At 50.7% G+C, this 15,771-nt stretch overlaps 1 protein-coding gene across 1 annotated transcript; it reads right to left on the minus strand.

The window, feature by feature from the left end:
* Nucleotides 1-12,703: 12,703 nt before the first annotated feature.
* On the minus strand, nucleotides 12,704-14,709 carry LOC123358291 (erythroid membrane-associated protein-like). Its single transcript, XM_045000908.1, has 2 exons — nucleotides 14,251-14,709; nucleotides 12,704-13,733 (listed from the first exon to the last, which is right to left on the minus strand). The coding sequence occupies exons 1-2, from the start codon at nucleotides 14,333-14,335 to the stop codon at nucleotides 13,168-13,170; spliced, it is 651 nt and encodes a 216-aa protein (XP_044856843.1). The 5' UTR covers nucleotides 14,336-14,709; the 3' UTR covers nucleotides 12,704-13,167.
* Nucleotides 14,710-15,771: the final 1,062 nt, after the last annotated feature.

Genomic DNA, 15,771 nt, shown 5'->3' on the forward strand with positions numbered 1-15,771 from the left:
ATCCAATAAGGATATCCACTTAGTTTGATAGAATCTATTGTGTCTAAACCTTTTTAATGGATACTAATTACATTACCCTCCTTTCTTTATTAATGAAATCCAGTATCGGCTGTTCCATTCTTTTGCCCAGTATCGATTTCAGACAGACACACTTGTAATTAGCTGGGTCATCTCTTTTATACTTTTTAAAATATTGGCACAGCATTAGCTTTATTCCAGTCTTCTGGAATTTCCCAAGTGTTCCAAGTCCTAATTAAAATTAACAGTCCACCACGCTCCTCCAGCAGGTCTTTCAAAACTCTAGTTATCTGGACCCACTGATTTAAACACATCTAACTTGAATAGCTGCTGTTTAACGTCCTCGTGAGTTATTGTTGAAATGGAAAGACTGTCAGCGTCAACATCTTATGATATGAGTTACATCATCTGTTTTTCTCCAAATCCAGGAGAGAAATATTTATTGAACACTTTTACCTCTTCTCCATGATTGTTGATAATTCTGCCATTTCCATCTAGTAATTTATCACTACCATTGTTAGGATTAATTTTGTACTTAATATACTTTTTAAAACCTCCTTCTTATTTTCATAGGTTGATCATTGATTTCTGTTAGCTTCCCTTACCAACTTTCTACAATTCTGACCTTCTAACTTAGATTCTAACTTCCCCTTTCTTCCATATATTTTATTTGGAGAGTGTTGGGATTCCTACCAGGGAGCTACCAGCAGGGTCCAGAGACAGCCCAATCTCCTATATTAAGCTCTGGCTAGTAGCTATGTGATAAATGTGATGACCCTGCCTCCGTCTGTCAGCTGGGAGACACAAAGGTTCTCTTTTTCTATCCTCTGATGCCTCCTGGATGCTCTAGGCAAGGTGGGGTGGGACTCTGTTAACATGTGCCTCCCGGAGCTTCTATTTACCTGGTGCTGCAGTTCTGTGAACAGTGGGGTTGTGAGTGGGGCAGCAGGTATTGAGTGTTGGACTCTTTCTCTTTCAGGGGCCGGTGACCTTCGAGGAGGTGGCTGTGTATTTCACCACGGAAGAGGGGGCTCTGCTGGACCCCACTCAGAGAGCCCTCTACAGGGATGTCATGCAGGAGAACTATGAGACGGTGACCTCGCTGGGTAAGGAGTCCTGTCCCCTGGGTTATTAGAAGCTGTGGGGTCTCTAAAGAACCTGAGTAGTGATAACTTTATACCTTTATTTGTCACACAAGTTTTGACCAGTTTCCTTGCCCTCTCCCACCCACTAGTATCATTTTTGTCATGTGCCTTTTTGGAGCCGTCAGTCATTTTAAAATTGCATTGTATGTATCCTTATTGGATACATTAATAACTGCAGCTTTCATGCCTTTTCCTCATTTTAAGAGGAAAATACGCCACCTGTAGAATTCTAAATTGAGTAAATGGGTGTATGACTCATGCATGGCTTGTGTGACAGTCAGATGAGCTCTTCTTTTGATAGGAGAGCGTATAATGTTGCCATTCAGGACCCCATGGGTGAAGGGAGAACAGAGCTGTGGGAGGGGAGGAGAAGGGGGGAGTAGATAATTCTGGGGTGCCAGGACATGGGGAGGGTGTGTGCAGGGTTAGAGCTAAGAAGCAGCAGGGAGGGATGAGGTAGTGAGAGACGTAGAGGGAACACAAGAAGCTCCCAAGGTGCCGGGAGGTGGTGCTGGCTGAGAGTAATGGGAAGAAGTGGAGAGGAGTGTGGAGGAAGGGCACTGAGGAAGTGGCTCATTCTCAGGTGCTGAAGCTAAGTGGCCTGTCCTTGTGGAAGAGTGGGAGCCCTTGGGGGTCTAGTGCACTCAAGGGGCACCTCCCAAGGACTGTTTAAAAGCCAGGGCATTGCAGAGATCCTATGGATCCATGACAGTGCCAGAGGTTCAGCCTTATGGGGAAAAGATATAAAACAAGAAAAGGATCTAAATGTGTATTTACTATCACCCCCTCATCAGTCCTCAGGGGAATCCCTGATCAGTTCCAAAGTGTATTAAAACCTTCCTTAAAGGCTCACCTCCTTGGTTATCAGGTGGCGTATTTTCCCTTCATCCTCCCACTTCCCTGGTTCTTGTCACGCAGACAGCAAGCAGCAAAAGACCAGAAGTCTGAAGCACAGATAATGCGATGTTTATTGGGGTTATTTCCAAGCAAGCATATTCCACTGCCCTAATGAACTTACACCTAGAAAAATTAATTATACAGCAGACAGAAACAATTAGAGAACCAGACTGATTAACAAGGTAAAAGTGGTGGCCGTAAAGATAAAACAGTACAGAAATGAGTGTTTCACAACCACAAGCGTTGAGAAGGGATTTCTTGCCAGACAGGCTGCTATCAAACTAAGTTTTCTTGAACCATCTTAAGATCTGTTTCTTTATCTGGTGGTGATGGGCACTATCAGGACAGGATCATCTTCCTAACAGCCCAATAGCACCTTATTTCAGTGTGACGGTTTGGGATGTGAGGATGTGACCCTTCGCTTCCCAGCTTATGGCTGCCCCTGCTGCTTAGCCAAAGGCCTTAGCGTAAGAACAAGGCCTCAGACTGTCACAGTGAGAGAAGGCCCAGACACAGGCAGACTGAGATTTTGATTCTTAGCTAGTTACAGGGGTATAAAGACAAGTGATAAAAATACCCCTAAGTTCTTAAAGTCTAGGCTTTACAGGCAGGCCTGAATATGTCTATTCTAACAGTGGGTTCTAGCCCTTCCCCCGTTCTGTGTCTGTCTTGTCTATTTAGATCAGGGGTCGGCAACCTTTCAGAAGTGCTGTGCCGAGTCTTCATTTATTCACTCTGATTCAAGGTTCCGTGTGCCAGTAACACATTTTAACGTTTTTAGAAGGTCTCTTTCTATAAGTCTATAATATAGAACTAAACTATTGTATGTAAAGTAAATAAGGTTTTTAAAATGTTTAAGAAGCTTAATTTAAAATTAAATTAAAATGCAGAGTCCCCCCTCGGACCAGGGGCCAGGACCCAGGCAGTGTGAGTGCCACTGAAATTCAGCTCGCTGCCGCAGGTTGCCTACCCCTGATTTAGATTGTAAATTCTTCAGGGCATGGGCCATCTACTATTCTCTGTTTGCACTTTGCCTAGCACAATGGGGACCCACTGTTAGTTGGTCGTTAGGCACTAAGGTAGTGAATATGATTTGTTATAATAGTAACTCTCCTGCCACTTTGAGCCAAGGAAGATGGCCTTGGGATGCATAGCCTTATTTGGGGTGTGTTAGTAATGTTGATTTGATTTATCAACTTAATTTAATTTGTATTGTAATTATTTTAATTAATTCATAATAATACTTAATCATTTATATTAATTAATATGGGTTTAGGCTCGCCAGTTTGTTTGATCAGAAGATAAAAGTTCGTGTTTCGAATCAGGTTCCACAGAATTGATAAAGGGACCTTCGGGGGTATGACAGGAAGCTCACACGGACACAGATAGAGTCATAACGACTTTTTATTAAACTCAATGAAATAGTAAGTAAATTGTAAAACAGGTAGAATTACAGAGTTACAATTGTATTACTGTTATTCAGGAGATACATATGATGATACAATATTATGTGCTGCAAACTTTGGTTAATATTCACACCCTGTTTTGATAAACTGATGTTGGCCTCGCCTCTGGCGGTTCTGGTTTCACAGCTCTTGCAAGGGAAACTAATGCAAAGAGCTGTCAAAGCTACTTTGGAATTTACTTTCTAGCTCAACTAAATAATCTAATACACAAATTAAAATAAAGTTTAGAGAGACCAAGCTTAGCTGAGTCCCTTTTGAACTTAAGGTTTGAAAAGAAAATAAGTGCGGCCTATTACTGGTTAATAGCCGTCGTAGATGGATAGCATGAATACGTAGTTGAAGATGGTGAAGTGTAGAGAAGGAGGAGGAGGTCGAGGTGGGGGTGGGGATACCATAGTGAGGTAGGTTACCTCTTTTTATAGAAATAAATGCCGGAAATCCTTCCTCTTATGCCCAAATTTCAGTCTTCCCCCATAGAAATGTTAGGGTACGCTTACTCCATAGGCTAGTGTGTATGTGCGTATGGATGACAGGTATCTGCGCACTTGTGGGGTACTTGTTAAGTCTGTGATTTCAACTTTGAAAAATCCCCTTTGCTATTCTTCATCGTCTATTGGTCTAGGTAAAGGGTCTTAGACCTAAGAGTAGGCACTTTATTTGGGTATAGGAAAAACAGTTCCTTTTCTGGGTAAAAGGGCACAGGATATAGCTATGCTAACTTTGCTTTAGCTTAAAATGCAGCCAAACGTATTTTTAATATGAATTAATAAACCTATCACAATACTGTACTTACAAGAAAAGAGATATTTATGCAGGCAAGCAGATGAATCCTGAGGGCTACAGATGTTACTGTCTAAAAATGAGATGGGGTTAAAACTATGGAATATTCTTTGTGACAAGTATCCCACAAATTCCACTGACCTCCCTCGTTTTCTTTGCCTGCAGTAGGGTTTCTAATTTCCAAACCTGATGTGATGTCGCAGCTGGAACGAGGGGAAGAACCATGGGTCCCGGACCTCCAGGGCTCTGAGAAAGAAGTGCTCCCGAGAGCTGCCTTCGCAGGTGAGGAATTGGTTAAACAACTCAACAACTGCTTAGGAATGCAGGAAACATTTGGGATGCCCTACAAAGACCCTGTGAGCTCTTCAAGGTCAGGATTGTTCCCTGCAGATGTGGAATCATTATGGCAGATGTCACTCATGGCTTCCCTCCTATTCTGACTGACAACTGGCAGCAGGTCGCTCCCTGATCTCACTTTCCCCTGAGAGTTATGGTGCAATGAGGACCCAGAACTGATGCCTTCCTCTCTTCTCTGTGGAAGGGTTTGGGGAAAATCAGCTCCTGATAGGTTTGATCTCTCCCACATATATTTTGGTTTGTTCATCCCTTTTTCCATTCCTCTCTCTGACATTTCCTTTTTCTCAGGCACAGGGAGTGACCTATGTCTGGATTCTCTCTGTCTCCCATCCGGCAATGGGATGGTGAGTGAGAACGAGGAGGAAAAACCCCAGCAGGAAGACACTGTGCAAGTAGATGCAGATTGGATGTTATCAGGAAGATCCAAAGGGAATGTTTTCAGGAGTTGTGCACTCCCAGAAAACACAAAAGCCTGTGAGACTCAGCAGAGGCCAGAGGAAAACTACAGTAGCCACTCAGCCCTTATTCCATGCAACATAATCAACTTGGAAGAGAGACGCTACATGTGCCATGAGTGCGGGAAAAGCTTCAAGCGGAGCTCTCACCTTATCGCACATCAGAGAATCCACACAGGGGAGCTGCCCTACACATGCTCTGAGTGTGGGAAAAGCTTCAGGCGGAGCTCTGTCCTGAGTGCACACAGGAGAATCCACACAGGGGAGACGCCCTACACGTGCTCTGAGTGCGGGAAAAGCTTCATTTGGAGCTCTCACCTTATCACACATGAGAGAATCCACACAGGGGAGACGCCCTACACGTGCTCTGAGTGTGGGAAAAGCTTCAATCGGAGCTCAACCCTTATCACACATCGGAGAATCCACACAGGGAAGATGCCCGACACATGCTCTGAGTGCGGGAAAAGCTTCAGGTGGCGCTTTCACCTTATCAGACATCAGAGAATCCACACAGGGGAGACGCCCTACACGTGCTCTGAGTGTGGGAAAAGCTTCAATCGGAGCTCAACCCTTATCACACATCGGAGAATTCACACAGGGAAGATGCCCTACACATGCTCTGAGTGCGGGAAAAGCTTCAAGCTGAGCTTTGCCCTGAGCACACATCGGAGAATCCACACAGGGGAGAAGCCCTACACGTGCTCTGAGTGTGGGAAAAGCTTCAATCAGAGCTCACATCTTATTAGACATCAGAAAATCCACATGAGAGAGAACTATAATAAATCCCTTGACTAGGGCTGGGCAAAATTTAAAAAAAAAATCACATTTCCTAATTCCCACATTGTGATTTTTGCACCATCTTCACTGTGGTCTCTCAGCTCCACCAGATCAGTTGCCTGCTTCTGCCTTTTGCAGCTCACCCTTCTTTGGGGTCAGTCCTGTGATCTTTTCTATCAACTCCTTTCCTTTAAAGTCGTAGGAGTGTGTGTCCCTCCAGCCAGGAATGTTCATCAGCTCCAGGTGGGGGGACAGAGGTTTGATCCCAACAAGCTACACTGAGGCAAAAACTACCTGTGCCTTCCATCCACTAGGACTGTACATGGCTTTGGCTGCTCAAGTTAGTGATCTTGGTGTAACAAGACAATTATAGTTGTAGAGCAGATGCAGCCCAGGTGCAGGGGTTGGCATTAGCTTCCCCCTTGACCTGACCTAAACTCCATCACTTTCCCTAGTCTAAACAAACCCTGAGCATCACGGTTATACTGTTTCCCCCATTTCACAGCAATTGTTAGTCATCGAGTTCACTCTTGGGGAAGAAGTTGTTTCACTCCCAGTTGCTCTGATGTTGGTTCAGGTTATGCTGCAGAGCAGATATTTTTACTACCATTTTTCTCACTTAAAATATATTGAACTATAACAAAGAGCAGGAACAGGGCATGGATAGGGGAAAATGTCATTTCACCCTCTGTAACTACAGAAGAAGATGGGGTAAATCAGAGGGATTCCCTTATTCCCCATCACCATCCCAATCCCCCTGTTGTGCAGTTGGTTAGCTCAGTATTTTTTCTAAAGGGCTGGGAAGAGGATTCCCTCATAAATAACTTGTAACTAAACAAAGTGCCCAGGCATTGGGCTCCCAAAGCCGTTGTGGCCCAGGCCCTGCAGGAAGTGGCTCCTGAAGAGATCTCCTTCCTCATTAGCTGCATGTTGCCTATTATTTGGGAAATACAATCCCTATCGAGGTAGAGATGGGAAACATGGAAGTGACTTTTCTCATCAGCTCACCCCTGGGAGATGCTGCAAATGTGTAGAAAATGAAATCCGTGTTGAATGTGCTATAGCTGCAGAAAGATACCTATTTTTAATAGAGACCTGACATTTCGTGTCTTACAGGGATTCTAAGTCGCACCTGAATTTAGTCCCTAATATAAATCTGTGCCACCAGATTAAAGAAATAAGGGGGCATAATTGGGGGAGTTGTACCTCACTGTCGCTACTGATCTGTTGTGCGGTTGGTGAAGAATTCTACGTCAGAGAAGTGTCAAATTACTCCAAGTAAGGTCAAAGATTTTACAAGAACTCAGGCAGAAATTGCAGGTACTAGTGGTTGATTTTCACCCCCGAGATGGAAGCTATGGTGACCTGTGGCCCAGGTAAACTATTTTTAGAACCTGCTCCCTAGTTAAGTGGCATTGGTCACACTCCTGAAGGACGCCATGATTAAATTGGGCACAACTGTCTTTTACCATTTGGATCCAAAGTTAGATGAAGCACAGAGAGAAACAGTATCAGAGGGGTAGCCGTGTTAGTCTGGATCTGTAAAAGCAACAAAGAATCCTGTGGCACCTTATAGACTAACAGACGTTTTGCAGCATGAGCTATCGTGGGTGAATACCCACTTCTTCGGATGCAAGAGAGAAACAGCTGATTCATTCAGAGCCATTCCGTGCCTACGGGTCCCAATCTGGCTGCCTTGTTGCACAAGAAGCACTTCCCTGCTGGCCAAACAATGGTAGCCAATGAGGGAATGTATCAGATGTGACGTTCAGACTGCAGGATACTTGAATGCTGAGTCCAGAGTCTCTGGTTTAGTCTAGGCCTGCACAACTCGTAAAGCGACGAGGGCAATATTACTCCAAAGAAAACAGCTGAGGGATGAAGCCCCACCCCCGGCCTCACCGAACACCACCCCGCAGTGCCGCCGAGCCCCTCCCCGAAACAATCCCTCCCAAGTGCCACCCGCCCCATGGAAACAAACCCTCCTTCCCCAGCACCGCCCCGCCAAAACGGTGGTATTGAACCTTGCTAATATGTTATAGGGGGCCTCTAAGGTAGTATAATTAAGGTAAAAGGAAAATGTCTTTTTGCTAGAAGTAGAATAAGATCTTTCCCCCACTTTGTAATCAGTTGCTCTGTGGAGTGAATGAGGTGGGACTGAGGAAGGCAGCACCTCCAGACAGCTGCAACCCTTGGAGAGGGGCTGGGAGCCAGACCAGATCAGCAGACCAGGTCAGCCACCGACTCATAGCTCGTCTCCTCAGTCCCCTGCTGCCGGCTCACCAGCCCCTCCCACTCGCCTCCTCAGCCCCCCCCCTTCCGTGCCGCCGGCTCACCCACCCCTTTGCCACTGCCCGCCCACTCGCCCGGCTCACCCACCCCCTTGCCACTGCGCGCCACTCGCCTCCTCAGACCCCCTCCCTCACCTGCTATTGTGTCATACAGGGGTCAGATTAGATGGTCTAATGGTTTCTTCTGGCCGTAAAGTTGACTAATTTCTGAAAAACCGAGTGTAGCATTGGGAGCAGCATCTGATGTTTCCCTGTCTAGCCGGCTTCCTGCCTAGAACGAACCCTCCTTGAGTGGGGTGATCCCCAGGGAGTAGCTCAAACCTCCAAAGTGCCTGGCCAGGGGCAGGCCATTGGCACAGCAAGGGAGGGGTGTGGCAGTGACATCACAAAGGCCTTTTGCAGGACCTCAGACTATTAGTCCAAGGTGGTGGGGAGGTGGTGACCTCACAGAGAGATGCTGATATCAGCCAGGCAGGACAGGGGCGAGGGGCCAGGGAAACCTCAGAGACCCCTGTGGTTTTGCTTCAGCAAGTCTCCTTCTCCAGGTCTCTCTTTGAGGACTGAGAGAGTATTCGGGTTCATGGACGTGAGCGCCAGGAGGAACCTCAAATCCCTGCAGGTGGAAATGGGGGAAACCCCCCAAACCTGAGACCTGAACTGGCCACTGGCGAAGGGGAGAGAAAATGGGGCACAATCGGGGGGGGGGGGGGCAGGGAACTTCTCAGGGGTTGGGGGAGGGGGGTCACCCTGGGCGCTGCTCGTGGCTCTCTAGGGAGAAAGGGGGCAGGACGGGGGGGGTGGGGGGTCCCCACGGGAGGGGGCAGCGGTAAATCCGAGGGGATCTCAGCCCCCCCTGTCTCTGCCCGCTCCTCGGGGGTCACCTGCCCCCCCCCCCCGGCCACGGTTAATGAAGGGCTCTCCCGCCGCGATCTGCGCATGCCCAGAGCCCCACCGGCACCAACCCTCCAACGGCCCCGCGCGAGCCAGGCAGAGCCCCAGCGCCCAACGCTCCTTCGCAGCCCGGCTCCGGGTCCGGCTCCGGGTCCCCCGCCGACGTCACATCCGGTCCAGGGAGAGTCAGGAACTACATCTCCCAGCCTGCCCCGGGGCCGCTTCCGCTCTCTCCGCTGTCCAGGTAAGGAAGGGTTCCAGCAGCTGTTACTGCGCATGCTCCGTGCGAGCTGCGCTACTATTGGGTTATCCGGGAGAACAAAGCTGCTCCGCGTGAGCCGGGCCCGGGCTGAGCCGCTGCTGCTCCCCGGGGGGGTCTGTGCGGGGGGGCCCGGCCGGGGGGGGGTTTCTCCAGCTGGGCCCCGCCCCCCGGGCAGCCCCGGGCTCTGCCCGCCCCAGCCCCGCCCGGAGCCCCCGGGGAGTGAGAGACCCCGGGGGGGGCGGCGCTGGGGGGGCGGGCACGTGACTCTGCCCCGGGGAACCCGGGAGAAGCCTCGGAGCCGCCTCGGCCCCAGCGGAGCCGCAGCAGGATCCGCCCCCCCCCCCCCGCGGGGGTGGGGGGGGCCCGGCGGGGGGGCCCTGGGGGGAGGGGGGTGTCGGGCGGGGGGGGAGAAGCCGGAGTTGTAGGGGGGGGAAGGTCAGTGGGAGGCGGGGGGGGGGTGTTGAACTGTCTCTGGGCAGCCAGGAAATTCCGGGCGGGGGGGAGAAGCTGGAGCTGGGGGGGGGAAGTCAGTGGGACGCGGGGGGGCGAAGGGGGGAGGGGGGTTAATTGGATCCTGTCCCTGTTGGTGCCACTTGCCTCTCGCCCCCGATACAAATTCTCTCCAGTTCTGCCCCTTTTCTCGCTCAGTGTCTCACACGGGCTGTAAAATCCGGGGAGATTTGCCCCTTTCCCCTCCAACGAGCCGCTCTCCCGTCCCCCCCATTTCCCCCTGGTCTCTCCAGGAGTCTGATTCTCCACCCTCGGTTCCAGTTTGTGACACGTTTTCTCTGCAAATCTCCAAGATTCATATAAAATAACCTAAACGTTTGCCCCACTTCTCTCTAGTTGTCTGTTTCTAATTGAATATGCCCTGAGATTTCCCCCCGTCTCTCTAATTATAAAATACCAAGAAAATCTCAGTTTTGCACCTTTTCTCAGATTCTTGAACATAGCTTGGTGGGGCAGGGCTGGGCTGGCAGGGGCTGTGGGTCGGGAGTGAGGGGCACCATCAGAGGTTGAGGGGGGGCAGGGCTGGACTGTAAGGGGGCTGCGGGTCGGGAGTGAGGGGCACCATTAAAGCTTGAGCCAGGGGCACCCCCCAGCTATAGCCCTGTACTGTATGTACAGGATGTTTCTAAACACACAGCACGTGCACACTACTCTCCTCCCCCCCCCCCCCAGTGTAGTATTAAATTGCTTGGTTTACATTGTGATCCGCAAAGCTGAGTCAGGTGCCTGAACTCCCCACACAATGCCTGGGCGCCACAGGCACCTTCCACTGTGAGTCACAAAAGCCAGTTCACTAGGTGGGGAGCCATGTGAGCTAGTCAATGGGAGAGGCTGGCAAGGGGGAGGTACTAGCACCGCATGAGGAATATTCAACGTCATTGAAATATAGTCAGAAGTAAAATTTCATTGCTCGGTGCTGCAAAACAGTCAACGTTTCCAGCCGATGGGACTGCAGCTCGGGGGGGGGGATTCCATTTGAAAACTTGAAAGAGGTAAACAATGACCAGAAAACCACACAGACATTGAATAGTAACAGTAACAAAGGACAGTCAAATAGCAAGAAACGAACAGAAAAAAATAACATGAAGAGACTAAAAAAAAATCTACAAAAGAAATCAAAGACATTGAAAAAAAATGTCACCGCAGAGCTGGTGGGGCAGGGCTGGACTGGCAGGGGGCTGTGGGTCAGGAGTGAGGGGCTGGGAGAAGCACATTGTCCTAAACCCTGCCCCCCCCCCTCACAGATAGATGCCTAAATCTGGGTTGCAGGGGGGTGGCTGTGGCTTAGCACTCCACAAATGGGAACCCAGCCCCTGCCGTCAGGTGACTCAGGTGCCTAAGGCATTTCTTGGACTGGAGGTAGGCAGCTGCCTCAAGCCACACAAACTGGCGGTAGGGGGAGAAGGAAGAGGTGGGGTTGGTCACATCAGCTGCTTTATAACGCTTAGCCCCACGGTTCACGCACTCCCCTGGGCTGTGGGAGACCCGGGTTCAGTTCCCCCTGGCTGGAAGAGCTGATGAACGTGAGTACCAACCTCAGGCCAAACAGCTACAAACTACTCAACCTTATATGCTGCTTCCATGACACCATGCAGGCCCATGTATCAGTGGGTGCCATCTCATCTGATCCCTTTCCTGTAGCCCACAGGGTAAGCAGAGCTGGGTGCCTGCCCCTATATTATTTACTTGGTTCCAGGCTGGAGTGCTAGAAGTCGCTGCGTTTTGCTACCATACAGATGTCCAGTGCTGGATGAAACTTCTGGGGGCCTGGCACCAAACATATGTGTGGGCCCCCATGGGGAATAATTGTAAAAGACAGGAGATCAACACAGGACTTGTCTTTGACACAGCACACAGGTTTTATTAACAATATTTGAAGTTTAAGTTGCAGATGGAGGTGGCTGCCACTAGGGTACCAGCAGTGGTAGCCCGAGGGGAAAAAAAGATACACACACAAGTGGATATAAACTAAATTATAAAAGAAAACAGAGAAAATGAAACACAGCTAACAAAAGCCAGAGCACCCAAAATACTAGCCATGTGCTGCTCCCACTAAAAAGGCCCATTCCCACTAGCTCACCATTCACATTTCTCATAGGAACCACCAGGGCTTGTATTACATTTTGATATGAAATTGGGGGTGAATTTAAAACTATTTAAAATATTTTAAAAATAAAAAAACATCAAAATTTTAATACATTTTACTGACAGTATAATTAGTCATACTAGACTTGCTTGTCCTCCCCCCAAGGCCGAGAGGCACACAGACTGGGATCAGGACCAGCTGTGCCCCCAAAAGACCAGGCCAACCCTCCAAATCAGACCAGAGCCACATCCCTCCCCCAGAACAACCCCCTGGAACTGGACTACTTTGAATCAGGCTCTAAGACACCATAAACTGTTGGGACTACCTAAGACAAAAATACCATTTCTCATTCTTTTTTCTTTGTTTTTTTGAAAAGTAAACGTAAGAGTGGCCAGGCTAGGTCAGACCAAAGGTCCATCTAGCCCAGTATCCTGTCTGCCGAAGAAGTGGGCTGTAGCCCACGAAAGCTTATGCTACAATAAATTTGTTAGTCTCCAAGGTGCCACAAGTCCTCCTGTTCTTTTTGCGGATACAGACTAACACGGCTGCTACTCTGAAACCTGTATTCCAACAGTGGCCAATGCCCGGTGCCCCAGAGGGAATGAACAGAACAGGTAATGATCCAGTGAGCCATCCCCTGTCACCCATTCCCAGCTTCTGGCAAACAGAGGCTAGAGACACCTTCCCTGCCCATCCTGGCTAACAGCCCCAGGCACCTGTCCTCCATGAACTTATCTAGTTCTTTTTTAACCCTTTTATAATCTTGGCCTTCACAACATCCTGTGGCGAGGAGTTCCACAAGTTGACTGTGCGTTGTATGAAGAAATACTGCCTTTGGTTTGTTTTAAACCTGCTGCCTCTTCATTTGATTTGGTGACCCCTAGTTCTTGTGTTAGAAGAAGTAGTAAACACCACTTCTGTATCTACTTTCTCTACACCAGTCTTGATTTTATAGACCTCTCTCATCTCCCCCACCCTGCACATCTTGTGAACTGGGCTTTTCCCTCCCTGCTGCTGCAGCCTCCTCCCCACCCTTGGGCACAGCACCCACACACCCCTCTGCCCCTGCAGCCAGCTCCCCCCTCTAGGGCTGCTTGGTTGCCAATATTCCTGATGCTGGGAACTGAGAGGGGAGGGGATGGCAGGAGAAAGGCAGGTAATGCCCTTCCCCCCCAGGGGAACAGGCCTGGGGGCTGGTCAGTGCTGGAAGGGGACAGTCTCTGCTGCGGGTGTCACTGTGCAGGACAGAGACTCCCTCCAGCCTGAGCTGGGACTGGGCAGATTATCAGGGGAAGCATATTTGTGCCCCCTTCATTGTTTTCAGGGTTGAAATAAGGGCGGAGAACCCCAGAGAAGGTGTCAGTGAAAGTGAAGAGATGGGACTTGTCAGTCACATTGTAAAAGGAGACCTCGCCCGCCTCATAGTCCAGGAAAATCCCCACCCGTCTGAGCCTGCCCCTCACGGGCAGGATGGTTGTGGGGGAGGTATTGGCCTTGCATTGCCCAGCACGCTGCCATATTGTCCAGTATCCATTCTCCAATAGATATACAATATGCCCCTTCCTGCGCACAGCTTCCCTACAGACCCCCAGAGTCCAGAGATTCTTTTCTCCAACCTCCACCTCCCAGTAACGTCTCCCGCCTGTGAATCCCTCAGCGCCCAGGACAACCGCCATAGTATCAAATCTCTCCGGATTGTCAGGCAGATCCTGGCGCTCGTCTCCGTGTGTCACACGTTTCCGATCCTCAGCCAGGACGAGGTAGGGATTTGCTGTGCTGGGATCCAGAGTCACATCCACTGGGGAGAGAGTCACAGAGTCAGTGCCGGGGCCAGGGGCTGGCCAGACTAGGGGGGCACAATCTAAAGGGGAGGACATGTGACCACCCCATGTGTCTTCTCCCCTGTGCCCAGCCCAGGGCTGCCCCACTCCTCCTGCCCCATGTTACCTGTGGGAGCAGGGGGAGAGCTCTGTCCTTCTCCCACTGCACCTGTGCCCCAGGGCCTGGGCGGGGAGTGGGACAGAGCCTTTCTGATGTGGCCGAAGCCAGCTGCTCCTGGTCGCTGCCTCTGTGCAGCTGAGCCAGCCTGGCTGGGGTGACAGCTCCTGCTCCCTGCCTGGGCCCACCTGCTGGGGATGGGGGCTGAGCTGAGGGGACTCTGGCTCACTCAGCACCTGGTCCCGCATCCATCCTCCTGCTCCCCACTGCCAGGGCTGGGGCCAGGCACAGCGGGAGAAGGGAACTCCCCCTTCTCCCTGCAGCAGGCCAATCTGGGCAGGGCCCCCCCCCATGTAGGCTCGAGAAGTGGCACTTACACCCTGGCAGCTGGAGCTCCATGCACTGAGTGGGGAACGAGGACATCCCAGCGGCTGTGTGAGCCCCGCACGGTGCTGCTGACATGGCTCAGCCCTGACCCCTGCTGGAACCTCTCTCCCTGCGGCCCATGCAGGTCTTGGTCTCCCTGTGGTTGCCATTAATGTGAGTTATGATGTGAGCTCCTGTCCACTAAGAACTGGCCTCGGGCTGGGCTGAGATCGGTAACAGGGAAGTGAAAGCTCCCATCACTGCCCCCTGCCAAACCAGCCCATCCAGCTTCCCCCCGCAATGCGGTAACAGCAATACTCACACTTGGCAACACCCTGAGCGCCCCCAGCGGGCAGGGCGAGGGCCTGTCCAAGGACCAATGGGCACAATCTTCAGGAAAAACAACAAGGAGTTCGGTGGCACCTTAAAGACCAACAGATTTATTATGGCATCAACTTCCGTGGGTAAAAAATCCCATTTCTTCAGCTGCACGGAGTACGAAGAAGTGGATTTTTTCCCCACAAAAGCTTACGCCCTAATAAATCGGTTGGTCTTTAAGGTGCCATAGAACTCCTCGTTGTTTTTGTGGATACAGACTGACACGGCTGCCCCTCTGAATCTTCAACAAGGGAGACTGAGGCTGGAGATTAGGAAACATTTTCTCACTCTCAGGGCGGTGAAGCTCTGGACCGGCTCCAAGGGAGCCTGTGGGATCCCTGGCACTGGCGGTTTGTAAGAACAGGTTGGACAAACCCCTGTCAGGGATGGTCTAGGCCCTGCCCCAATGCAGGGAGCTGGATTAGGTGACCTCACAAAGTCCCTTCCAACCCTGCATTGCTATGAGTCTAGGTTACAGCTGTTCTGGCGCTGGGTCCAGGGCCCTGGCGGTTCTAAGCACGGTGTGTGGCACACGGAGGAGTTAACAATCTTAGTGATCACAGCAGCTGGCAGCTCAGCGTCCCTGCCAGGGCCTGTAACCGGCTCAGCTGGGTGTTACTGGCTTGTGTGGACAGGAGCTAGGGTTGCCACCTGTCCAGGTTTTCACAGGATCAGCCCATTGTTCAGGTCGCTGTCCTGCGAAATCTGAGTCTGTGCAGGATGTTAAAAGTCCTGGGTTTGTCAGTGGCTGTAGTGGGGGAAGCTGTGGGGTGGCAGTGACTGCTCAAAGGGAGCGCTAGCTTCAGAGTGTCTTGGGACCAGCAAGCGGGAGATGAGGAGCTCGGAGCTGGTAGGGCCCAGTCACCACGGTGGAAGTACCAACCGTGACGTTTAACTGCCGGATGGTAACGGGGTGGATCTGGTGCCAGGTCCTGCTTTGTGAGGCTGGTGCCCAGGGCAGTGACAGGAACAGAAGCCTGAGAGGGCTGGTCTCCTCTCCCAGGGTGGGATGGGACACAGTGCCCGGGGTGAGGAGACAGGGGGTGTATGTGGAGCAGGCAGATGTCCCATTTTTTACACCTCAGAGGGGGCAACCACAACAGGACCCCAACACTGTTTGTGTAACTGACCTGAGTGCCCCCCTCCCTCCCAGC

The sequence above is a fragment of the Mauremys mutica genome, unplaced genomic scaffold, assembly GCF_020497125.1.
Source record: "Mauremys mutica isolate MM-2020 ecotype Southern unplaced genomic scaffold, ASM2049712v1 Super-Scaffold_100036, whole genome shotgun sequence".
In the NCBI taxonomy this organism is placed as follows: Eukaryota; Metazoa; Chordata; order Testudines; family Geoemydidae; genus Mauremys; species Mauremys mutica.

Bases quoted from the DNA above. Each gene is read 5' to 3' on its own strand.
- LOC123358291 (XM_045000908.1), bottom strand. From the start codon at position 14,335: ATGTCAGCAGCACCGTGCGGGGCTCACACAGCCGCTGGGATGTCCTCG. The intron at 13,734-14,250 runs GTAAGTGCCACT...CTCTCTCCCCAG, and splicing joins GGAGCTCCAGCTGCCAGGGT to TGGATGTGACTCTGGATCCC.